Genomic DNA, 27596 nt, shown 5'->3' on the forward strand with positions numbered 1-27596 from the left:
AACCTTCAACCATTTTATTGTTTCCAATACAATATAAACTTGTACAAAAGCTTCACATTACAACTCAACAGACTCAGATTACAGTGACAATTTTAAACATAATCAATTCCTCTCTTTAATCTATTCAAAACTTAAAATTATCATTTAACCATGTAGTGGAATACCAGAGTGCATATGAAAAGCAGTGAATACAAATAACTGCGCATCAGCGTGGGTGATGGAGAACTGTACAAGATAATCACATTTATATAAATTATGCGCACCATCAGTGTAAATATTACACTTATTCCACAGACACCCTAAGCAGTAGAAAGAAAATAAGTGAAAATGACAGCTCTATCATCAGAACAACAGAAGATACCTACACATGCATGCTTATGTGCTCTCAAACACATTCCTGGATCATTATGATCCACCCTTCCTCCACCGTAACATTTACTTTTTCCCTCCCCATCCCAAAAAGCCTTTGACGAATCCAGTTAGGCCACCTGCCTGCTTCTTCTGTTCCAGTTTGTCGTCCAGTGACGGGAATTCCACCAAGTTAAGAGCCAGATCAAAGAAGAGTGGCTTGCAGGGTATTGGCTGGAAGTCTGGTGGAAGTTTATACACATTTGGCTGCTTGGTTGTTAACGATGGATCCTCATAGTATTCATGCAGTCTCTCTGACAATGGCTGTGCAAGAAATAATAAGTATAAAATTAATGTTTGGAAGAACTTAGTTCTATATTTCACCATCTTTTCCTGCTTTAGGCATTTTTCCAGTCTCGATTAGTCTTTCTGTATATAAAATGGACTTAAATACATCATAGAAACTACTGTGAATCTTATTCCATGTTTTGAGGCTGTATCCCTGATCATCGCACATGTATTATTGCTTATACTGTAGGTTAACGTTGATGAAGTGTACAATGCATACATCACTACACTTCAGTGCACTGGTCAGACTTTGACCGCAGATGAATTAATAAATAAATTGCATTCATTAACAGCATGGCTATGAAAAATGGCAACGATTTTATCATCTGGTATATCTACAGATAATTTGCAAATGAGTAGGCAGTATTTGTTATTTTTTTTACTAAAATAACTTTCTAAGTGTGTAATATATTTTTCTGGGGCAAAATTTATTCAGTTACGGTTATATAAATTATCCAATGCCTAAGTGACATAAAATAGAGGAAAATATGCAAAACTAACAAAAATTTCCCCAGCCCCTTTACAAAAATTCTGGGCAGGTCACCATTGGTCTCATTAGGTGAATTATCAGTATAAAATAAACATTACTTTTGCATAACGACAATAGTGATGATGATAATAGTAAATTGATTAAACACCTTATGTCCTCATAAACTTGGTAAACATACCTCATCAATTTCATACTATAAAGAGCAGCCTTTCAAATTAATTATCTATTTAACATAAAGTAAAATTTTGTCAACCAATGTATTTGCTAGAAGCAGCCCGACCTACCTTCTTGGTCTTCACGACTGCCTTTGAGCCCTGCTCTGTAGTTTCATCCATGGCGAGCACACTGTGGGCATGGACCGAGAATTTCTGCCCCTCGTTATCTCTCTGTAGCTGCTCAAGTTCGTTTTTCAGCTGTGCATTGGTTCCTTTCTTCAGAGCCTGCTTCACATAGTCCTCCGCCTTCTGGAACATCACCATCGCTTCTCTCCATTTCTTGGCAGAGCCCAGCGTCTGGGCTATGTAAAAGCACCTGTTAAGAGAATTTCTCATCAGATATGCAACTTCTTGCCAAGTACCAGGTATCCAAAAAAAGTTCGTGCTGCTGGAACAAAAGGTGAAAGTCAAACTGTATGTGTCGGCAACCCTGTTTGGATGACGTCAGAAGTTTACATTTCCGGCAACTGTCAAGTCAGTGCAGAGTTGGAAGGTGTGTCGGTCGCATAAACAGCAGGTGTGTAGGAACTACAATCCTGAAGGGAACATGTCAGTGTCAAAGGACTTTTTACGGCAGTGTTTAATGTACTAGTTCAAATTGGGCAGCAATGCTGCAGCCGCTGCTCGAAAGATATGCTCCGCGTTTGGAGAGGCATCAGTGAGTGAGCGTACAGCACGAAAGTGGTTCAGACGATTTGCATCGGGCGATGAGAGCCTCCAGGACAAGCCTTGAGCTGGACGCCCTGCCACTATCGACGAAGCCCTGCTGAAGGAGACCATTGAGCGTGATCCACAGCAAACGTGCAAAGAACTTGCACAAGGGTTTGGAGTGTCGGAGGAAACCATTCGATTGCATCTGCACAACCTTGGGAAGACTTGGAAGCTCAGTAAGTGGGTTCCTCACGTTTTGTCCGAGGGAAACAAATGCCAGCGGCTCACCATTTGTGCATCATTGCTGTCACGCCACAAGAAAGCCCCATTCCAGGACCAAATATTGACACGTGACGAGAAATGGGTGTTATACAGTAACCGCAAAAGAAAACATTCATGAACAGAAGGTATTGCTCTGTGTTTGGTGGACCAGCGCTGGTGTTGTGCACTTTGAATTTGCTAGAGCATGGCAAAACCATCACATCCGAGGTGTACTCATCCCAGTTGCAAAGGGTTGCAGCTGCACTGCGTCCGAAGCAGCCAGCACTAGTCAACAGGAAAGGAGTGATCCTTCTTCAAGACAACGCTAGACCTCATACGGCGAAAGCGACGAAGGAGGTAATCAACAAAATTGGTTGGGAAATTTTACCTCGTCCTCCTTACTCCCCGGACATTGCCCCATCCGACTTTCACTTGTTTTTGGCCATGGATAACCATTTGCGTGAGCAACAGTTCCGAAATCGAGATGATGTCACGCAGATCATAGGACATTTTTTTGCTTCTAGGGACCAGAACTTTTACAAACGCGAGATTTATAAGCTTGTATCTCGTTGGGAACATGTAATTGAAGCTGAAGGAGCTTATTTTGCCGAATAAAACACATTTGCCAGAAATTACAGTGTCTTTATTTCTCACTGCAAACTAAATACGGCATGAACTTTTTTGGATACCTGGTAAAATAAAAGTAGTAGAGGGTATTAAGGTAGCCCAAAGGTAAGTCATACTCTTCATTAATATTGGGGTCAAATCCCAGTTATCTGATAGTATTTTCCGATTAATTTTGAAGGCTCACTGCCTTCATTCACTGAGGTTATGGCTAATTCATTCTAATGAGTTCATTCTTCAACGCACGTTTTGTTCGCGATCGACTTCGCCACCTGTCTGGTGGCTTCGTCAGGCATGGTCTGAGAGGTGGCGAAAACGACAGCGAACAGAAAGTGTGTGGAAAAATTAAACTCATTAGAATGAATTACTTATCTCCGTGTAACCAGCAAGCAGATATCTTTAGATACAATGTGAGGTTATGGTATCTTGGATGGCCTACCACCTATGTCCAAGATGCCGTAATCTCAGTGAATGAGCCTTCGAAATTAATTGGAAAAAAACTATCAAATCAGTAAGCAGAAACACAAAATTTCTCGTACACAATAGTTAGTGGCATGCATATTTAATTTTTGACGAAAACACAAAATGTGAAATAACACATTCTGATCTTAATTTTTAAGGTTTCTGAAAGCTGTGATGTGTATTTTCCTACCCTGTTTTGTCACGAAATAATGCGAAATGAACGGCAAAATACGAAATAGACTCTTAAACATGAAATTTAGAGTTTATTTACTGAAGCGACACTTTCTGAACTTTGAATTATCCTGCGAGTTATACAATTCACGGAAAATTGATTAATATTGCTGTAAATATTTGAGAAGCAAGAATGGACCCCTTTATACAGATATAAACTTCATACTCTTGGAACTACATAAATGTGCTATTAGAAGAGTTATGTTTATTTTGTAATAAGTGCAGTTTTAAAATCAAATTTTGGATTATGTTCACAATTTTAGAACCAAAATGTAATTCTATACACTGCTTTTGATCAGTTTTTTTCACTGCTATAACACCAAAATTTTATATATTTACTGCTTTTCAACCCAAAATTGACTGTTTTTCTACAGAAATTTTGTATTTTAATTTACCAAAAATATGTGCCTCTAACAATAGTAAAACTATGTTTACCACATCCATCATAAATTTTCCAAGGTTTCCAAGTAAATTTTGAAATAAATTTTCAGACCATTCCATGGTGATTTAATATGCTAACAAGTTCTAAGTATTAAATACTACATCGTATTTTTTTAAAAATCAAGATTATTCAACATGGCTGTAAAAGTGGAAATAAACTAGGGATGGGACTGATTAATCGGTATTCTATCGGTATTGACCGATATAGGCATATCAGAGTATCGGTTTATCGGTAAAATTACCGATTATTTTACCGATCCGATATAACGATAAATATCTTATAATTTAGTGCAAAATTCTGCCATTTTGTTGTAATTTTTATGTAATCTCGATGCCCTACATTTTAAAAAAGTAATTGTCTAAATATTCAACTTCTTTTGCATTGTAGTCACCTCGAAACACACATTTATTACGGAGATCAATGAATATTTCAGGTTCTTCATGAACAATTTCTAATTTTATATCGGATCGGTAGAATATCGGTTATCGGTACTTTATCGGTATCGGCCAAAATTTCATATCAGCCCATCCCTAAAATAAACTATAAAAATATTTTTTATGTGATCTCCCTCAACAAGAACTTAATTCAATGAAAAAATATGATATTTAAACTAATTTTAATTATGGCAACATTAATCCTCTGAGTTTTCCAGGCCAGTGGGAACCTGGCATGTGCTGGAAAATAGAAACCACCCCTATCTCATTAAAATGCAGGATAATAATACAAACACATGGACAACACAAAAAGAAGCTTCAAAAGGCTGACCAAGGCAAAATTTATTGTATAAAAAAATATACAGTTTCCACAGGGCTCTTCCCCATCTGGCAGTGTTGCCAACTTAGCTCTCTTGGAGCCAAATCTGGCTCTTTTTTGCACTCGCTTGGCTGTGAACTGGGACACTTGCCCCTGTGCCCCACTATGATACCCTCACTGGTTCCGGCCCCCCAGAGACCAACTTTTGCCATGATTATACATTTTGCACGTGACGTGATATTGTTACATTGGCTCCGTCGCCCCACCCCCTGTTACATCCCCAGCTACTTTTTATATAGCACCGTGTTGGCGTGAATTCTTTATTTTCGATTTCATACGACCTTTGGTGGATTACTGAGATGGATGATTCCGACGGATCTAGATGGTGAAAACTAAGAATAAATTGTCATCAATTTAGTTAACAGTAATAGCAGCGTCGCACCCATTTGCAAGTACTTTTTTTTTCTTCATATTTTTTAATTTCCAGATTTTTCGTCCAAGAAGGACACTGCATGACACTCCACTTAGTACATGCTTGGATGTTAAACCCCAAAATAACTTGTACAGAGAAAATGCAGTGTAGATTCTCATGGAATGTTTATCCATTGATTTTTCAGATTCAGACTGATGCGAAGCGCTGATCTTCATACTCAATGGATTCTCTATTCTCTACCCTACAAAAACGGTTTATACTCAAAAGCACATGTGTCACACACTATTCAGTTAGCTAGCAGATTGAACACGAGTATGTAAATTTGATTGATTGACACAAACAAAGTGTACATACATCAAGATACATGTTACATTGACCCAGGCCCCTCACCCTTTGTTTTAATGTCACACACTGCATGTATGCATGTATGTAATGTATGTTTACATTTAAGCCGTATTATTCCCTGCAGTTAATTCCTTACCTAAATGCTCTGTAAGATAAAATTTCCCCTTCCACTTCTTGCTGGTATTTAAAATCTTCTTCCAGACCTGCTAACTGCTGAATCTCTCCAAGGTTCTGTAAAATGATCTCATACAATCGTATCAAGTCTTGAGGTCTTGTTTTCCGGCCTTCAGTTGGAGTCTATCAAAATGAAAAATAAATAATTACCACTTTTTTACACTTTCAATAATTCTCTTGAAGGAAACAACATATCCATGCATAAGCACCATGTATAAATGCCACCTTTAAAGACTAAGCATGTGCAGCAAGGTATTCTCCAATCCCACTGAGGATCATACAGCCTCAACAGTGCATTCTAGGTTGAATATTTAAGCACATTAGATTTAAAACAACATATTTACACCTTCTCCCTCTTTCCATTTTTGCTATCTGCACTAATAACGAAGTCTTTGTATGGAGTCCAGGCCATTGAATCACCCTGTATGTACTTGGAAAGGCTTTACATGTTCCAAAAAAGTGTTAGATATGTAAATATATATACATTTCGTTATTTTAATGAAATTACAGAAGAAAAATAGGGAATTACAATTGTGAAAAATGAGAATTTTCATAAAGTAAGTGGCTCACCTAGCTAAATAAAATGCATCAGGCTCATGTGATATTACCTGTTATGCAAAATTCAAATACAAAATGTGACTTATTTTCTCTTGCCAAAACAATGGATTATTACTGAAATGAAGTGTGCTAAAACGTGAATTTCCTCCTATTGTCTCTAAATACATTTATATCGACTGAAACTATGTTCAATGTTGCATGAAGTAATGGAAGTATATTTAAAATATGCAATAGATTTAACCATGAACACATTCTCTTGATGCCGGCCTCCGTGGTGGAGTAGTTAGAATAGCATGCAACAACGGTTGGGGTCCCGGGTTCGAATCCCAGCCTGGGCATGGATGCTTGTGAGTGTCCCTTCATCAATTTCATTGTATCATCACTATCCTCATATTCACAATTAGTCAAAAGTGGCAGAAAAGCGAAGTTAAATAAACTAAATCAATCAACATTCTCTTGACAAGAATATTAGAATAGGCCTCCCCGATGGCGCAGTGGTAGCGTAGTCGCCTTGTAATCAAGGGGTCCCGGGTTCGATACCCGGTGGAGGCACAAGTGGTTCGGATCCCACTTTAAACTGTAGGTCCAGTCCCAATTAGCCTTACTGTGCATAAAGTGGACTTAAAACAACAAATCAACCAACCAATCAAGAATATTAGAATAATAAATGGATTGCGTAATTTCAAGATTTAACACAAACAGAATACAGATTAACGGAAAAACCTTTGGTATTTAACACAGGTGAAAAGGATTGAAAATATGAAAATTATGTGTAAAAATAACTAAACTATGGGCTAAAAGTTAACGCATGTAAAAATATGGAAAATTAGAATAGCATCTTTTAGAGCTTACACACCAAACTTTACAAAGATAATACAAAATAGAATTGATTTTAGCATAATATGAAACTATGTATTTGCATAAAAACCCATTCCCCGATTATGCACATGTATAATCTATCAAGCGTAAGATGGATGAACTTACCTCACTTTTCTCTGCCAAAGATTTCTTCATTGATTCGACCATAATAAGATTCCTTTCTATAGTCCTGGTAAGTCGAATATAAATCAGGTAAGACAACAGCAGTTTTAACGAGGATACAGGTCCCGTGCCGCTCTGAACTCTAACCTTTGTATTCTGTGGAACAAAGACAATGACTGGAAATAAATTACTGTAGCACTCCACTGACAAAGTACAGAATGTATTACTGCTGAGCTCTTTAAGCTAATGGAACCTGAATTTTGCATTTTTAAGTGTACCTAGGTAAAAAAAACTTATAATGTAGGAAAATGAAAAAGCAGGGAAAATTTTATAACATTTTGTTATGTTGAAACCAAGAAGACTGAATGCATATTTTTTTTACAAATCTGGTGGCCCAACTAACTAGGGGGCACTGTTGAGGGTCTGGTGTAGGGCACATCCATTTGCTAACTATCACTAAAACTAATTGCAAAGAGGTCTAAACCTGGCCCTCCTAACATAACCACATATGCATTATTAGAACTAAGCAGAATTGTAGGTTAGAGATTTTAGGAATTGGCAAAAATAAACTTGCTTGCCTGAAGTGAACGAGAGAAGAGGTGCTCTCTCAAGACAGAGTTACAATAGATGTACACCATATTTTTGAGGAAAAAGCTTCATCACAGAATTTATAATTAATTTACAGTATTTCAAGTATAAAGTAATAAGTAGGTTTACTTTCAACAAATAACTTACATAATATAACTAGGAAAGAATAAATTTGAATCTTCTTTGTCACACACAGCAAGAAAGCCAGGAAGAAATTGTCTAATTCAGGAAAGAGAAAGTTTCCAGAAATTAAGGTAATCAAAAACTGACTATCGGCATATAAGACGCATCCTTTATTTCAGACCTATTTTTAAAGGAAAAAGTAATGCCAGCAAATGATAGTAACAAGCACTAGATGATGGATTATGTCCAATTAACATTGCATATAAATACGGAGAAACTAGTACTCACGTTTATCCGCGAAGCTGTTTTTTTTCTTTTTTGATTAATTTCAGTGGCCACTGCCACCATCCTGTTGGAACTTGCTGTACTGTTGCTTGGCATGCGTCTTTTGTTTGTAGTTCTCTGGTTGCCGCTAGGTGCGCTGTTGTTAACTGTGCATCTGGGTCTGTGTCGTCTGCTATTTCTGAGCGACAACTGTTGTAGTAGGGGAATCCAAGTGTGGTGCGCTTGCCCACTATTGATGTTTAGCTTGTGCGGGAAGTGCATTATGGCATGCGTTTCCTTGATTTTGGTGTCGACGAGCATGTGGGCAGTGTGTTTGACTTGAACCTTTTGAATTTTATGGTTTGCCTTCCCCTACCATCCCACCACTTCCAACCGCATATCCAAAGCCCTTCTCCCATATGGCATCAAAGTAGCGCACAAACCAAATTCCAAAATAGCTGATAAACTGAACAAACACAAATGGTACTTCCTCTGCCTCTTGATAACCCATGTGTTTACGATGCAGAGCGTGAATGCAAGGCACACTACATCGGCAGGTCCATCAGATCTGTCAATAAAAGAATCCGCACCTAGCAGATGCTAAAAATGCCCAACCCACTACTGGTCTTGCTAAACATATCAAATACAATACCCATAAAAGTCAAACACACTGCCCACATGCTCGTAGACACCAAAATCAAGGAAACACATGCCATAATGCACTTCCCGCACAAGCTAAACATCAATAGTGGGCAAGCGCACCACACTTGGATTCCCCTACTACAACAGTTATCGCTCAGAAATAGCAGACGAAACAGACCCAGATGCACAGTTAACAACAGCGCACCTAGCGGCAGCCAGAGAACTACAAACAAAAGACGCACGCCAAGCAACAGTACAGCAAGTTCCGACGAGGATGGTGGCAGTGGCCACTGAAATTAATCGAAAAAGAAAAAACAGCTCTGTGGATAAAAGTGAGTACTAGTTTCTCCGTATTTATATACTACCGCGTCTCTCTTTTCCCAATTATGAATAACATTGCATGTTATGATTTCTGTTCCCACAAGAGAGTGATTCTTTGAAAAGAAAAACAAACAAACTGTCTTTCGTAAATAGTTTTCCTTCTACTTTTTTTCACTTCTTTCCAAAACTCAAATGTGCATTTCTAATCATCCATCCTGTGAGGCTTACAACCAGGAAGAGATCCTACACACTAAAAGTTAGGGACTGACACTGAAACTATGCCTGAATAACAGCAATATTCAGTCTCCATTGATTTATTCAAATTCACGAAGACATGCTCTTTAACCTGGCATCAAATACTTACAGCATCATTTTTCAATTCTTCTTTAACTACAGTGATAGCATCCTTACAATCCATCAAGAAGTTCTCGATCAGGGAGATCTTGGTTTGTTGGTCGGTAGCTCGAGCCACTGCATCAGAGAGTTCTTGCTCGGCCATTAGGAAGAGCCTCACCTTCTCGTTTGTGACTGGAATTGTGTGATTGTGCCAACTAACTTCCGACAAAACGGTGACCCTCTTTTCCCGGGTTTGCGTTATGAGTGTCTGTGGAAGAAACAAGCAGCACATTAAATATTCGCACATACGATAATCAGAATAACACACAGTTCTCGCTAATCGGGAAAACAAGGAAAAGTCGGCAAATATGAAAAATCATTGTCGTACATTTGGTGAATGTTAATTTTCCAAGCATCTTTCGATAATAAATTGACTTGATTGACTTTTGTTTCGTTATTTAGTGTAGTTTTTCTGACACTTTTGGCTAATCGCAACGATGAGGATGAGTGATGCAGGGATAGTCGCAAAGAATGCCCACACCCAGGTTGGGACCCTGGTGTTGTAGCACGCTGTGTGAACAATAATAATTTGAGACAACATTTGTTTTGTATGTTGAATAATATAGGGCAAGTAAAGAATGAAAGAACTACACAATCAAAAAACAAGATTTTAACTGCATCGACACCATCTTGGAATCATGTGATCGCATCATCACCTGCACATATGCCATTCAGCAGTGTGGGCAGAACAAAATTTTAAATTTTCCTCTGTGTAAAAAAAAATATCTTGTTGTAATAAACCTATTACTATAAAATTATAGCTTTTTAGAATCCTGCAGAACTTTCAAAACACACTGTACATATGTAGTACTTACTAAAGTCCATTTTTTTCCACTACGAAGTGGATGTAAACAAAAGCACGTGTTCTAGAGAAAGCCAGTGCAGCCCTATTGGTGGATTCTGGCAGTAGTCCCTCCGCAGACCTTTTGCACCCTGATAGATAGTCCATTCAATGCCGTCTTGAAACTAGAGTAATACAGCATTGTATGCTGTTCAAAGCATTTACTAGCCTTATCCTTGCTTATGAATTCATAACGATTCTTTAGTAAAGCACCTACGGTGACATTCACTCATTCAAGTTAACGAAATTCCCGCTACTTGTCCGTCACTCCTTGTTGTGCAGTGTTGCAAATTCGCAATATTAAGTTAAGTCTATAATCTTGAAACACCGGACTAGACAGAATCAGAAAACATGATTTAGACTGACAGTGACTGACATGGGAATCTCTAGATTACACACGTGTTGATGTATATACCACAAACACACACACACTACTTTCAACTTCATGCGTTTTATCTAGAATGGTAAAATCAACACACTGCAAAAGATTGTAGGGAAACCTTTGAGAAATGCCAAAGTGCTTGGTGCAAATACAACCAGTGATGCTTAAAATCGTACGGAATGTTACTTTAGCATTTATTAAATGATCCACCTACGCTTCCTTTCCTTTACTTCCCACATAAAACATGCTCAGATTTCAGGAACCTGAATTCCCCCAGCTTGTCAAAGAAAAATGCCAGATGCATACACTGGCAACTGCTTCCACGAAGGAATTTGTAGAGGGCGGGGACACAAGCTTTTTGGCGTTACAGATGGGCAAACTGTGCCATTCAGTGTTGCTACCCGACCTTTATAGAAACATCGTTACAATTCGGTAATATTCCAAAGCTGTTATCGTATCTAATTGCTATATAGCCAACTTCGCAATTACAAAGTTTTATTAATGTTCCAAGACGCGTGTACGTAGTAAGACCTTTACATTTCTTGTATCTAATTCATAAGGAAAAAAAAAAAAAAAAATTGGAGACACTACTTCTCGTGGTCAAGAATCTTCCGAAACCCTCATGCACACGGCTATTTATAGCTTTCCTCCCCTCGACCCTGCAAAACCTGCCCTCCTCTCCGTTGCCGTGTTGTGGTTCTCTATCTCGAGATTTTGCGTAGTGTTTATAGGTTGTAAGTATCATTGAATGTGGCTTCAACAGCAAGTGTTACAAAACATCTACATTTGAAACCTTCAACAAGTGACGATACCAAAATTGCGGTGGATCCAAAGTTGTGTTGAATCGTTAACTTCTGAACAGGTGTCTTAAAAAGAAGCATTTATGCGGTCCGCAAGGAAATTCAGCCGAACAAAAACGCGGATAGCACATTTTAGCCCATTTTGTACTTGCTGCTGTCAGCAAGAAAGTGGATGTTTTTTTTTTCATGGATATGAGTTTGTCTCCGCTGGTTAAATTATTGCATGATTCATTTGGTTTATTTAACTTCGCATTTCTGCCACACTTGGCTAATCACGAGGATGAGGATAAGTGATGATATGGTGAAATTGATGAAATAACACTCACAAAGAACATCCATGCTCAGGCCAAGATTCAAACTCGGGACTCCTGGTGTCGTAGCACACAGTGATAACCTCTCCGCTACAATGGCCAGCTGTGTGAATTCTTCTTACATGGTATATTACCATAGGCGAGAACTGACATCGTTGGTAAGTGTTTACCTCTATTTTATTATATTTTCTTCATCTCTCGTATTTACAACAGTGTTCATTTTAAAAACTAATATTTGCACATTTTTAAAAGTCACTCTAGTTTCGAAACGTTGTGGAAAATACTGACACCGAAGCTAACACGTGCGCTGGGAGGGAGGGGCAAGTGCTGGCGAATAGAAAGTGGGCACCGCGCGCATTAATACAAATTTCGGTAACTTATTGGCCACACCTACTTCGTTTTAAAGCTGGAAACAGAATAGTAACTTTATGATTGAAGAACATGTAAGGCTTCAACGTGCAGGTAAACTTGCAAAATTTTACTGACATCACAAAGATTCAATACATGGATTTGACCAAAAGTAGTCAAGACTCAGATATCTGAATCACTGTACAATGATCCTCCACCGGGACCCCTTGATTCAAAGCCGACAGTGTTTCCACCAAGTTGCCGGGGAGGATTGTAAATTTCGTGACACATGGCATATCTCCATGTCTATATAGTAGACAGCACTAGGAAGACACTTTTGGAACATAACTTTCGGTAGGAGTGGCACACATACAGCATTGTTCAAATACACATCATGATATAAGTCTGATATGTTCAAAGGAAAGGAGGTACAATTTGTAAATCTGCCATTCTTAATTTCAGGCACATTTCAGACATCAGCCGTACATAGTTTCAAATTTCACACTGAAATAGGTTGGGAGTTATAAAAAATGGCATTTCAGTGTTAAAATTGTGAATAAAATTCTAATTTGATTTGAAAACTGTACCTGTACTTATTACATGAAATGAACATTTCCTTTCCAATAGCACCAGAGTGTTACATTTATTCCTGTGTGAAGGTCCATCTTTGTTTCTCAATATTTTTACAGCCAAAATAATCAATTTTCAGTAATTTTGCACAACTCACAGGATAATTCTGACTTCAGAAAGTGTCATGTCAGTAAATAAATTCCAAATTTTGTGTTTAAGACTTTATTTTGCATTTTGCAATTAATTTCGCATCATTTCGAATGAAACATGGTAGGAAACTTGTTTCACACCTTTCAAAAATATGAACAAGGAACACCACAGCATGTTATTTCACATTTTGTGTGTCTCCTATTAATATATAATAATAATACTTACATCAATATTGCTAAGTAGATCACTTGTCCCCTGTCCTCGCATCTGAAGCAGATCGTCTATAGCAGTTTCATCTCCAATATTATAGGCGCAGTAGCGAAGGCTTGGAGACAATTCGTCCACACGCTGGCGATATATTTGCTGGTCATCTTCCGAAAGTGCAGAGGCTAACTTCTCATAAACCATCCTATGTAAAGGTGGATGTGGTTACTATGAGAAGAGTATTTTAAGGGTATGTCATGTTACACTGAGCAGTACGCTGCCATTAAATCCTCTAAGCATTACATAGAAAAATGTGTCGCAGTTAGCAGCTAGTATTATATCATGTCTGATTTTTTACATTTATTTAGGATATTTTGTAATTCAGAAGGTTGTATCTCTAAAAAATTCATTAACTGTGCATAAACAAATACAATATCTGGAACACAATAATAAATCGTCCGTTGAGAATGCAAATGTTCTATTAAACAATAAGAGATATTTTGGCTATGGTTTATTTAGGATGTAATTGTTTCATCCCTGCAATCATCTGATGCCTACACACAACCAATATTGATATATTGAGTGTGTTTTTGGTCCATGTGCAGAATTTTGAAACAGCCACGAGAGTGAAAACTCCAACAGCGAATGAAACCTTACCACATTTTCCCTCAACCAACCACAAGCATCATCCGAGCATGAGACAAACCACTTGCATTCTAACCTGTCACTTTTGGGAGATGCTTAGCAATAGTAGTGGTCTTCGGTTCTTACTTTTGTTGTTGACAAACAAAAATTTTGAATAATAGTGGAATCAATGTAGTTGCTTGATTTCCCAAAATATGACTTATTTATTTTACTTTGCTACCAAATGACAAATTTATAATGAAATTGTTTCATCTCTATCTCGTTTCCAGAATGCAGTGCTATATCTGGTAAAGCTAGTGTTGTGTGCAATTGTTCTAGCTGACATTTCAATTATTAATTACAGCATAAATACCTAAACAAACAATTACGTCTTTCTAGCGAGGCTTCAATATATCAGCCTTTGCAATGGCACAAACTTTGTGCAAAATCGTCACAAAGGTTAAATAAATATCTCATGTCAAACGTTAAAGGGCTCTCCTGAAAAAATGGAACTTGGACGTTTACATTCCCAGTGGACAAAATGTATTAATATTTTGTAGTTAATGTCACATAGAATCTTAACGCCTTGTAAAAAATTGAGAAGAAATATAATGTTTTTATCCACAATATGCCAGCACTGACAAACAAAGGCACAGTTTGTTAGTATATTTCATGCACAGAAAGGCTACCCTGATTGGATCTGCAAAGTTATGAATGATCTGAACCATGAAATTTGTCTCCACCAGGGGCAGCATCACTCTCTACATTACCTGCCAGCACTGCTCCTTCAGACTTTCATGATGATAAGTAGAGCCCGGAAGTTTGGCAAAATGCCTCTTTTTATCTACTGCATATACTGATAAAATTTTTCCGGATATACGGTTTTTATGTTGTTTCTAATGTTTTAGAAGCCTTTTCATTTTGCCTATTTGGGACCCCACTGCCTATTTTCAATTATAATGCCTTTTTTTGCCTTTTTCAATGAAATTTGACCATTTTTTTTAAAAAAAAATATGTATATAAATTATTTTTCTCCCAAAAAAACATTGTTGGCATTTATTTTTCTTCCGTTGATTAAGTGAATAATTTTCACCTTATTTAATTAATATTGAACTCACACATGTTTCAACATTGCTGAAGGAGAAAAGTGTGAGAAAAAAGTATTTCCTGCTGAGTTAGGATATTGCCTTTCGGTTAACATTTTCTTGTGCATGATTGACTGCTGAAAACCTGTTGCAGAACACCTGCACAATTACGTCATCACGTCCAGCATCCATGTTAGGAGGTTATTGACAAGAAACAGACAGCACTAATGCCCAAGGGCCTTTGCATGGATTCCAAAATCAAGTTCTCTATCTTTAGTTTAGTTCTGCACTTTGGAGGGAAAGGATTTGTAGTTGTCATCATGCCAAAATTTAGTGTGCCATTAAGTGGTAAGTTACATGGTTACGTGCGTGAATTTGGTGAAAGCACATTTTCGACAGACGGTACTATTCTTCTCTGCAAGATATGTGAAGAAACAACCAACCATGATAAAAAATACTTTATATCTCAGCATGTGTCAACAGCCAAGCAGAAATCTGCAGCTGCTAAAATGATCGGACAGAAGAAGATATCCCTAACTTCAACAGTGGGCACTTCATCCAACAGGCAATCTCAGTTTTCTCTTGAATTGTGCAAAGCTTTCATGGAAGCAGGAACACCTTTCTGGAAAGTGGAAAACTAGTAACTGAGGAAATTCCTGGAGAAATGCACTAAAGAAACGGTGCCGTCGAAATCTATGCTGCGGAAAACATATTTAAGCGTCTGCTACGAAGAAGCTCTGCAAAGAATTCGTGCTGAAGTTGGTGAAAAGAAGAACTGGATTTCAATAGACGAAAGTACTGACGGTATGGGACGCTACATAGCCAACGTCATCATAGGAACTATGGAACCAACATACGGAGAATCCTCGTCATTTCTTCTCAGGTCAGAACAACTAGAGAGAGCCAATGGTTCGTCAATAGCTCAGTTATTCTCAAATTCCCTACTTCTGCTCTGGCCACATGGTGTACATCATGATGACGTGTTACTTTTTATTAGTGATGCAGCTCCCTATATGAAGAAGGCTGCCATAGCATTGAAAATTCTCTTCCCGAACATGCTTCATATCACATGTGTAGCCCACGCAGTGCACAGAATCGCCGAAGAAGTTAGAGTGTTGCATCCAGAAGTGGACAGGTTGATTTCAAACACAAATAAAATATTTCTGAAGTCTCCCTCTCGAACCCGAAAATTTCAGGAAGTTGCGCCTGAGCTTAGTTTACCTCCACAACCAGTCTTGACGAGATGGGGAACCTGGATATCAGCAGCTATATATTATGCTAACAACCTTGAAAAAATCAGTGAGGTGATCGATGCTCTTCCAGAAAATGAAGCGGCTTTAATTCGTGAAGTGGAAAAAAAAAACTCCTCTGCTATTCAGAACTGAAGAATGAACTGTCGTTTATTTTTGCACATTATGTTGCATTGCCAGAGACATCCATGAAAATCTACGAGGAATCTATGCAGCAGATGATGGACGTGCCAAGAGAAAAGGGGTCAGCTGTTGCGGAAAAGTGCAAACGGGTAGTGAGTGCAAATGAGGACTTGAAACAATTGAAAACAATTTGTGATATTCTAAAAGGTGAAAATGCTGTTACCGAAATGAGTCCAGCTACATTAGCTTATTTTATGTATGCTCCAATAACTTCTGTCGAAGTAGAAAGATCATTTTCTATTATGAAAAACACTCTCTCTGACAGACGACTATCAATGAATGTTGAGAACTTAAAAAAACACCTTGTAGTTATGTGCAATCAAGACGGAGAAAATTGAAATGCTCTTCCCAATGTAGATTTTAACATTTTGCCATTTAAAAAAAAAAAAAAAAGTGACTTCCAAATCTGCCTTTTTTCGGTTTATTTTGCCTTTTTTTCATTTTCAGTGCCTATTTTCCACATAATAAATGCCTTTTTGCCTGCCTATTTTAAGGAAAATAAATGCCTGAACTTCCGGGCTCTAATGATAAGAATTCTAGTTAAAGATTTCTTGAAAAGTTGCCAGACAAAATGTGAATATACATGAAAACATCCAAGCAAGTAACAGAAGTTGGTTAGAGTGTAGAGTTTGGTGAGAAATGCTAGGGACCAAGATTGATACCACTTCGAACTGATACCAATACGGCGATACCCTTACTGATTCGCACAGATACCAATGATTTAAAATTGTAATAACTAAAAGTTGTTCAATATACTGATTAATATTAGTGTGCAAGTACAGTAGGCACCCTCTAGTTTGGCCACCTTGGGACCGAACCGTAGGCCGAACTAAAAAAAGGCCGAACGAACCGAAGTAATGAAAAGAAGACCATACGGCCATACATTAAAATTAGTTATATGGTAGCAAGGCGGTGGGGGCGGGCCAAACCAACCGAAGCCAAACTAGAGGGCGCCTACTGTATTGCATTCCAATTACAAGCATCCATTTATCAATTTTGCATTAAAATAGTTTTAAAAAATTACATCAGAATATAAAAATTAATGTTATGTAATCAAAATAATAGTTTTCTAATATAATAATATAATATTGGTACAAAATCAATGACAACTTAGAATTTTGTGTAACCTCCAGGGCAATTTGACTCTGCGAAAGTGTGATTCAGTATTTTTGTGGAACCGATCAAAATGCCAGAAAAGTATTGGACAGTAATGGTAAATAAAATTCCACACTTTTCAATACCAACAGATTAATTAGACTTAATTATACCCTCCGTATGATATAATCTCTCTCATGGAGCTGGTTAAGTTTGTGTTAGTTTCCTCACTGGCACGAAGATGGCACTAGTGGTCCACGCCAGAAATAGAGAGCTGAGCTATGGAATTGTGGAGAGGCCACAGGTTGATGGTAGCTCGGTGGTAGAGAATTGGCACAGAATGCAAAAGACCTAGGTTCAATTGCTGAGCTGAGCCACAATTTTCACGACTTTCATAATAAGTTGCTTGTACAATCACAAAAAGTTCTGGAATGGAACAATCCCATTGACTTTCAATGGGAACATTACAGCCCAGAAGTGTTCGTGACTGCACCTCATGGAATTCACTGTTAATGGTGTACATTTCAGGAAACTTCAATGCAAATAACAGCTATTCAGAATACTCACTGGGCCTTCTTAAGGTTTTCCATGGCTGGTTTCCACAGCTGGAGCTCGAAGTGGAGGGAGCCATGGATCCACGCCACGTATGCCTGGGCTTCAAGCTTAGTACGAGCATCTACGTTCTCACTCTGCAAGTGTAAATAACCACATATGTACATTACAGCACATCAAAGAATGCAACGAGAACTATGAATCGATATGCATTGTTAACTCTTTATTTGAGAAGACATACAGCAAATATATAATTTCCTATATTGTAGAACATCCCACACCGTAGCCGTGCTGTCTAAGGTGCAAGCTTTGGGCTCGGGCTTCAGGATGTGTGCACGTTCGAGTCTCCTAGAGGATGCGTTAGAACTTTTCTCCTGCATATGGGAGTGGTAGCTACCCACCACTGAGGAAATTGGGGAGCTATTGATGATTAGGGGAACCTGGTAATAGAAAACTGTGGGTTCGTCATGCTGAACACACCTCACACTGTAACTGGTTGGTTTAATGCCCACCTATGGTAGAATTGAGGCTGGCAGTTGGTAGGCAGGCACTGGCCCTTAAGGGTTGTTACACCACAAGTTATTATTATTATATTGTAGAACAGTAGTTGTAAGATTAGTGAAATTATCTGTGAAATTCCAAGTTTTAACAGACTGGGCATTTATAGACACTCACTTTACAAAACCTGAGTATACGATTTATACAGGATGTCTGGGCTGAGATGGACACATTTTAAATTGTTGCTATAATTCACCAAACAAAGATAAATGCACGTTATGCAGAAAATTATAAAAGTGTGATTTCTTTTTTGCCAAAACATGTGAAGACCGTAATAATTGCATGGCACTGCTGCAATCAGGTCAAGATGGCATTTGCTTACAAAAATGTGCAAAATGTGTGGTGGTATTCCACCACATGACTTTCGTCATGTGCTTGTAGAGCACACTGAGACTACGAATGCCATTGGAACACAATGTGGAGGCAATCATTGACACTTTTCAGACGGAGACGATTCCATCAATTGCATGAACCCCTTTCTGATCTTTCTTCAGGAGGTACATCAAAGATCGAGTTTATGCTTGATTAAAATCCATGATCTGAAAGAACTTTGTATGTTTGCAAGATGCTGTTGCTTCTGTCATGCCCCACATGTTGGAGAACGCTAATTACTGAATTGATAATACTCCAAGCAAAGAAAGGAGAATATGTGGAACTGTACTGATTTTACAAATATTTTGTAGTTGTACTACCTGATTTGTTCACAGAAACTCTGTGACTTTTCCAAATTACAAAGGTAAAGGTAAAGTGTTCCCCTGTGCTTAGCACCACACCATGAAGGCGTATAAGGGGTGTGGGGGTAACGCCCCACACTTTCTTGATCCGGTCGTGAGTGGGGATGATGTGATCAGCACCACGCCCCTGACCACCTTTACCCCCCAGGGTTTCCCCCAGGTACCCATGTTATTCGATGCTGGGTGGGTGCCGAGGCCGCTTCCAACGTTAGAAAAGTTCCCGGATTTGAACCGGCCGGGGATCGAACCCGGGATCTTGAGCATGGTAGTCAGACGCGTTACCGACTGAGCCACTGCGGCCATTCCTTTTCCAAATTACACATACTTTAATGTTATTATATTCCTTGTAACTAATCAAAATGTGTCACTGTATACTTACATCCATACAATGATAAGGAAGTAGCAGAAATTTGTACTAAAGTACAGGTTATTTATAAATATATTGCATAGGTAAATTATCAACAAATCACTGACAAATCTGTGCCTTCCCTAGTACTTGCTCTAATACATCAGATCATTATTGTTAAATAATAATATTAGGTTTGTTGTAAATATATGCATGAGAACTATACCTCACACAACTTTTCCAACTGAAGAGCATAGATTGTGGCTTTCCTTAGTCTGGCTATCAGATGAAATTTCTTCCTCAGCTCGGTGTTTGCTTCTTGCCTCAACTGCATGCCGTATGCCCAGGCTCTCTCAGCCATCATCAGCGGAATATACAGGAATCTGCAAGACAAGGGTGTAACGAGTAAACTATAATGTAACACTTTCCAAGAAATCTTACTATTAAAATTCATGGCTTCTGTCTTACTTACACAGCTGTCATGGGCAGTTGAGCATTTCCAAAACTTTCCTTAAAAAAACTACTCTCTGAATGTCCAAGTTTGAAACACAGGATGTTCTAGCATCAGTGTTGCCACCTCCACCCCCAAAAACATCAAAAAAGAAAAATATTCTTTATGATCACTGTCTCATTATGTTCACACATTTTGAACAGAGGATGGAGGTCCATGTCAAAATATTTTCTTTAATAAACCTATCAGGATACATTTGGACTCTGACCCACAAGTCTGCAAGTGTTACAAAAATGGGGGAGAATCAGTTCAAGCAAAAGGAAAGGAAAATACTACCTCTAATCTCAGAAAAGAATATACGTTGACAACAAAAAATCAAGGCATGAACAACATAAGAAATAAATTCTACAGTGAAGTTGGGCATATGTGCCAGGAGCAATCAAGAACAGCTTTGCCTGCCAATGAGGCAATAAGCACAATCACAGAGCTACAATGTGCTGACTAAAGAAAAAAAATACAAGTATCTTTTGCAAATTTTCCAAGTAAAGTGCTTGGGGCAGGGTTGCCATACCAAATCCCATTCATTGTTCATTCGGAGGATTTCTTTATACTACTTCATACATATATATGCAAGCTACCACAAAATTAGATGGCTATTATAAAATCAATCATTAATACTAGTAAACTTATAATAGTTACCTTTCATCTTTAAGCATCGATTCTGTGACATCCTTCCTTTTGAAGTGCCGCTTGTCACCCTGTGGGAGAGACAACACTTTGCGAAGCCTCCGAATGCGTCGGGTACAGTATCCCCTGCAATAATGAAACTTAATCAGAATTATCTAATATTTTGGTGTCCAAAGCAAAATTCATGTTGAACACAAAGTTTTCCAGAATAAACTGGTGATTTGTGACCCTCCATACCAATACAAAAATTAGTACCATATTTTATATGGTGCTATTTCTCACATCATTACGTCAGTGATATAAGGTACACATGGGCAATTATTTATTATCCATTGTTATTTGTAAAACGTTATTGGTTTTGTACATCACTGTTTACAGAAGAATAAGAAATGTATTGGAAAAGAAGTTACATGTGATTATATAATATAGCAGTATCAGGAGTTTTGGGTCGTTGCTAGATACCAGTGCTGCTTTCTCATTAAGTCCGAGTCTTGGACAGACAATACCTTGTAGTGAATCACTTGTCTGTGTTTCATGCATGCTGTCCTGTACTGTGAGACTATATGGCTTTCTGTTTTTGTAGTGCATTTGGAAAGAAAATTATCCTAGCGTATGGAAATTTCAGGTGGATGAATATTTCATCTGAAAAGCTACAGCATATCTTCTTCATTACTTACGTGAAATTTAGAAGATTTCGTACTTCCGCGTTGCACAATTTAATGGTTCAATCCTATTAATTTCGAACCCTTTTGTGAATGAAGACAGTGGATCTTCGAAATTAATAGGATTGAACCATTAAATTGTGCAACGCGGAAGTACGAAATCTTCTAAATTTCACGTAAGTAATTTCAAACCGCGTTTACCGCAACCACCATGAATATCTTCTTCAGTTGGAAGAGGAAGGATCGGTGGTATGCCCAAAGGGGGATTGGTGGGGGTCATAACCCCACCTCCTTTGAAAATCCTAGCCTTGCCACTGTAAAGGATACTTGTACGTAGTTAATGTTTTCATTATGTGATTCCTGAGACATATGACACATTTCACCCTTGCAACCACACAGTGAAAAATGTATATTTTCAAGGTGTGTATGCAATTCTTCACAATGTCTTTGTTAGGTTTGATGATGTTCAAGATTTTACAATTTATCAGGTTAGGAGTGTTGGGTTTGATAGTACTTAGACAGCTGTTCGTTAGGTTTGGTGCAAATAAAATTTGCACATTTTCTTTCTTCTGGTTTCTAACCAGTGCTGGAAGTATTTCAAGTATGTGCACGTGTGCATGTATGTATGATCCTTTCCCTTTCACACTCACTATGTTGACAAAAAATGTTCAATATCAGTTGACTAGCCAGGGGTAGCACATAATGCCCCTGCCACTATGGAGTGTTCATCACTAATCTAATATTTTTTGTGAAAAATATATGTGTGTGTGTGTGTGTGAAAATAGTCAGTGATATGAGATTTATTTTACAGTGGCCACATTTCAGGACAAAATATGTGTTCCTTGAGGTTTCTCTGCATCTAACAAATTTTACATTCCACAAAACATCAAAATCTATTGATGAATATAGAATTCAACACAATTTGCAAGGGAGTACACTTGGCTGCCACCCCAAATAAATTTTCAAATTTCAATTTCTTTCAAGAAATGGATTTGGACATGATAATTGCATAACTGGTGTCATTTTCAAGATATAACACTATGGCAATGAGAAATATTAAGTTTTAAGATTTAACACGTTTCTTGAATTTACTGTGACCATTTTGCATAAGGAAGTAATTTCTATGAAAGCATCTCCCAGCCATTGCAATGCAAAGTGGAAGTTAATAAGCCAAACTTTGGAATCAGACTTATGGGCATTACTGTGGAGTATTTCTTTCCATGCAGGCAGTCATTCTAGAAAAACAAAATAAAACAAGTCCTTCCTTGCAGCAAACATGTTTATATTTGAAACATAAGAAATGAAGAAAAGTAATTATGTACTTGCACTACTAATTTGAAAGATGAACATTTTAAGGGCTCTATATTTATACATACTTGTTCATACATGTGCAAAATTTCATTATTTTATTATCAAGGCATTTCTATTACAGACATTAACAAAGAATAAAATGATACATTTTGTAGGTACAAAATTGTTGAAGGTACTGAACAAAGCAAAGTAGTATTTGTTTATAATATTCAACAACGTTTTAAAAAAGGCACAGAAATAACAAACCTGTATCTCTGGTAATCACCATGCCTCAAGCCATGTTGCTGTTGAGCATCTCTGATCAACTTCAGGACTGGCAAGTTCTAAGGAAAACTTCACACCAAGATGACACAAAACAGAGTAATATATAACCTTCTACAGCATGAATTCTAATTGCTCTATTCTTATTTCATGTTCAGGAATAAAATAAGGTATGAATTTGCAATACCGGAAGTATCTCCAATTGCTTTCAAATTCGACATACTCACTAATTTTGTCCTCGTAATCAAGAATCTGCAGTTAAAATTTGGCGGTCATGTCTAGAAATTGCAAAATAACCGCTATGATTCTCCACACACTAACATGGAAACAATGTTTTCTGATATGAAGACACCTTCCTTTCCGTACAAGAGTCTTGCCACCTTGTGTTGTACAATAAGGGAGACTCGTTGCATGTGAGAAAAAGGCATCTTGCGTAAAGGTGGAAAACATGTTTGCGCCCATACCATTCACGTTAAGGTTAGGTTACGTAAGCATAGTTAAAATTAAGGGTCATCATAAACAATACTTTTGAAACGCTAATCATTGCAAAAAAATAGTTGTTTTCTTCATAAATCAAGGATTTTTACTCCGTTCACGGACCCACATTTTAAAACTTTTTTTGAAATTTCTAGACATGACCGCCAAATTTTAACTGCAGATTCATGATTACAAGGCCAAAATTAGTGAGTATGCCGAATTTCAAAGCAATTGAAGATACTACCGGTATTGCAAATTCCCTCCTAAAATACAAATGCATCTCAAACCCCAATGAATTGTGGGTTTCTCATTTGCATCATCAAGGAAGAAGTGAAGAAAAAATAGCAAGTGTTAAAGAAGCAGATGATTCTCCAAATGTTAGTGAGAATGGTGCTCTATTAGCATGCAATGTTAATTGGATATTGTCCATTGTGATTTTACTACAAATAAGGTCCTAAAAGAAGCTTGGGATGCTTCCACAGGGAACCTACCAAACAACAAAAACGAAATTCATAACTCTTTCTTGACCTTTATTTATTCGACCCCTACGAAGGTAAAGTAGGATATTAGCAATTAAGAAAGACGAAAAATGAAGCGGCATTTTAACAAGAAAATTGGACTTGCTTTATGTATCAATGCATGTATGCACACAACGTGAGAAACTGCAGTTGCTGGGTGACGATCTCATGCAGCAGCAAACGGGAGATTTGAAAACCGGAATCAGGAAAAAAATAATTTTGTTTCAAATTTTTGAGTCCAAATTTCCCACCGATTCCAGGCTCCGCCCCTGGGGTAATTGACCTACCGCTGCCCTGCCTCAGGTCTGGCTACCTCTATAGAGTCCCTTTTAAAGGCATATTAGAAATTGGTTGGAGTCACCTGCCCCCAAATGAGCCCCAAACTTTTAAATTTGAAGAAATCAGTTTCCAGGATACGGAAAACTTACCTGAATGTCCCCACGCATCCATGACACGTCATATTAGGCATATAGCCACAGCCCATTCCTTCTAACGAGTAGCTTACATTCACTGCCACATTTTCGACATTCCTTTCCTTTCTTCACGATCCCCTGTTAAATTCAATTAAAAAATCCACTGGATCTTCCACACCCTGTACGAATGTCACCACGTATCCATGACATGCCATGTTATGTTTCTAACTTTCGTTGCAAACACAGACAGTGCGAAACACTGGATACCCAATGAACATTGACAAAACACAATCACGACGCGTGTACGCGCCAAAGGCTATTGTCCGTTGGAGAATTAATTTTCAACCAAGAACATTAATTTCCCCAATCATAGATTCCCACATCACACAAAACACCTTCCCGATGTTAGACAATACTACAGGAACTTATCACGGTAAGTAGTTTCTTCTGTAAAAATGAAGAAATCTGTCCGAACAATAGTAAACTAGTACCATATTTTTTTTTTACTGTGTTTGCCTAACCTTATTGTGCATGGTTCGTGGAGGTAATCATGCAAGAATCATGGAAACATGTAAAAAAATCGTAATAGTACGTACTTTTCGGTCATTAAGGTTTGAAACACTGCTTGCCCACTGCAAATCGACAAAACACAAGCACGACATGCGATGATCCTTGACGAGTGCACGCCATATGGTCTGTTACACAAGCGAAACAAGGAAGACAAATAATAACGGTAAATTTCTCGTATGGGACAAACAGCTGAAATTTGCTAGTTTATTTAATTTGAATATTCGTACTTACGTATTCTGCATTGAGAAACATTGCTGAAGGTGACATTTCGCTTATTTCACGGAAATAAGCTCTATTTGCGACATATTGAGTAAGTTTTCTTCGTTTCTTTTTGCCTTCGGTAACACGCAAAATGGCGATCACAGTCTCACTACCGTACTCAGCATGCAGTGTTTCCACCCCACTGCACCCAAAAATACCTACATAGCCCACAAACCATTCATACATAGCCCCACGAACCATTTCCGGTAAGGTTAGGTTAGGTAGGGTCACTATAGGTTACAATAGTTAAAAATTGGTTTCGAAAAAAATATGCGTAGCCCCACACACCATTCTCGCATAGCCCCACGAACCATTGGCGCATAGCCCCACGAACCATTGACGCATAGCCCCACGAACCATTGACACATAGCCCCACAAACCATTTGTGGAAACGTATCTTCTTCAGTTACAAACACACGTGTTTGGAAACACTGACCAGGATTACGTCATCACACACAGGCTACATCCACCTGGAAGTAAATGGATGCAAGAACTTCCGTGCATCGGTCACACATTTATATCGAAAAATAGATGATTTACCGTCAAAATTCAATGAACGATGCGAGAAAACACTTCCCCGAACTTCCAGAAGTATAAAGAAACTGCATTCGGTAAGTAATTTCTCCTGTAAATTTGATGAAATCCGTTTGTCCCTTACGAGAAATTTACCATAATAACTCTCAATATGAAAAGTTAACACTATTTTATGGAAAAAGGTCTTCACCTTAAAGAATCTTCCACAATGCAGAATAGGTAAGTATCAATGCTAAAATTAACGAAATAAACGAGTGAGAGGTGTTCGGGCGATACTATATAATTAATGACACTTCTGCTTCCCTTCCCCGATGCGTAACGTCGTCGCCTTGTAATCAAGGGCTTCCGGATTCGATAACTGGTGGAGGCACATAGTGGTTCAGATTTTACTTTAAACTGTAGGCGCAGTCCCGATTAGCCTTTCTGTACATATAAAGTGGACTTAAACACTCAAGACAAGACACTTGTTTTGCGAAAGAATATCATAACAGATACAATCGCAATTATATAATCTGCATAGAAACATCACGCGCAAAATACATAATACAGTAAGAGATAGAATTGTCTAAAGACCAAAATTTTATCTTCGTCACAAATCCATAAATGCAATCGCTTACAACTAGGGTGACCAAATATTTGTTGACCAAAAAGAGTATAGTCTATAGGTTGAAGGTGCGCATGAACTTTGCTCTTTCACGGGGTCCGCAAAAATCCCGCGCGACTTCTTGACAGTTTAATTATCCTGGAAATTATGCAAAATTAAAACTCCCTTTTTATTTTACACTAATTTTGCACAAAAAAACTATATTTTCTGACTACATAATATGTATTTCAATATTCTGATGCAATTCTTGAATATTCTAAAGCAAATTTCTTGGTATGTTGATGCATATAATTGGAGGAGAATGTTTACACACCAATATTGATCAATATTTTGAACAAATTTTAATTATTGCATTTTTCAAGTATCGGTAGGAATCGGTAAGAATATCGGTATCGGTTCAAAGTGGTATCGGCTGAGCCCTAATCATTATCATTAAATTCCAATGAATTTGAAATATGTTTTGCTTGTTGATGGAATATGAAAATGACACTTGAAATTGTTCATAGGAAATTCTTGAGTCAAGGAGTAAATACTTCAGTTTGTTGACATCTTGACGTTTTCCGTTCTGTGAATTTTAAGGCATTTTTACGCGTAAAATAATGAATGAAATTAAATAACAAGGAAAAGAGTATATTTGGGGATTTTTGCAAATTGAAAAGAGTATAGAGTATATGAACCTCTAAAAGAGTATAATACTCTTAAAAAGAGTATGTCTGGTCACCCTACTTACAACTATTATCCATATGGTGTCTACGTGAATTCTTGATGTAAATACACAAAATGTGATAACATTTCCTCTTGAATAAGAAAAGGATACTTTCAACACTGATTACACGAGAAACGCTGCCCGGAACACTTTTTTGGTCTTCATGTGCCCCCTTCGTTTCATCTACAATTTCACCTTCTACAGTCATAGCTGACGATTGCTACAAAGCAACAACATTAACACGGAGCACAAATGGCACAGACCATAGATACAGCTCCTTGCTGTACCACAGATTAGATTACACTTTCTATATCACAGACTATACATTATTAAAAGTGATGTAAGAAACTAATTAGGCGATATGCAAACACTATCAAATTGGGTGAATCTCGATAATTTTATATGGAACTAGTTGAAGGAACTTACTTTTCAAAATTTTTCTCACAAATCAAATTTAA

At 37.8% G+C, this 27596-nt stretch overlaps 1 protein-coding gene across 1 annotated transcript; it reads right to left on the minus strand.

Moving 5' to 3' along the window:
• On the minus strand, positions 1-27416 carry Srp68 (signal recognition particle 68). The gene is made up of 11 exons (XM_083110467.1): positions 27250-27416; positions 23041-23107; positions 20834-20947; positions 19910-20066; positions 18061-18182; positions 13278-13461; positions 9619-9858; positions 7320-7472; positions 5740-5900; positions 1471-1717; positions 1-672 (listed from the first exon to the last, which is right to left on the minus strand). Exons 1-11 carry the CDS (start codon positions 27344-27346, stop codon positions 436-438), a joined length of 1779 nt encoding a protein of 592 aa, XP_082966593.1. The 5' UTR covers positions 27347-27416; the 3' UTR covers positions 1-435.
• Positions 27417-27596: the final 180 nt, after the last annotated feature.

The sequence above is a fragment of the Lepisma saccharinum genome, chromosome 24, assembly GCF_977018435.1.
Source record: "Lepisma saccharinum chromosome 24, izLepSacc3.1, whole genome shotgun sequence".
NCBI lineage: Eukaryota > Metazoa > Arthropoda > Insecta > Zygentoma > Lepismatidae > Lepisma > Lepisma saccharinum.

What these genes read in the sequence shown, in the direction of transcription:
- Srp68 (XM_083110467.1), bottom strand. Translation starts at nt 27,346, where the DNA reads ATGACTGTAGAAGGTGAAATTGTAGATGAAACGAAGGGGGCACATGAA. An exon ending in GGTGATTACCAGAGATACAG is followed by an intron (nt 20,948 to 23,040) that starts GTTTGTTATTTC and finishes TCATTATTGCAG; the next exon opens with GGGATACTGTACCCGACGCA. An exon ending in AAGAATTGAAAAATGATGCT is followed by an intron (nt 7,473 to 9,618) that starts GTAAGTATTTGA and finishes TTTGTTCCACAG; the next exon opens with AATACAAAGGTTAGAGTTCA.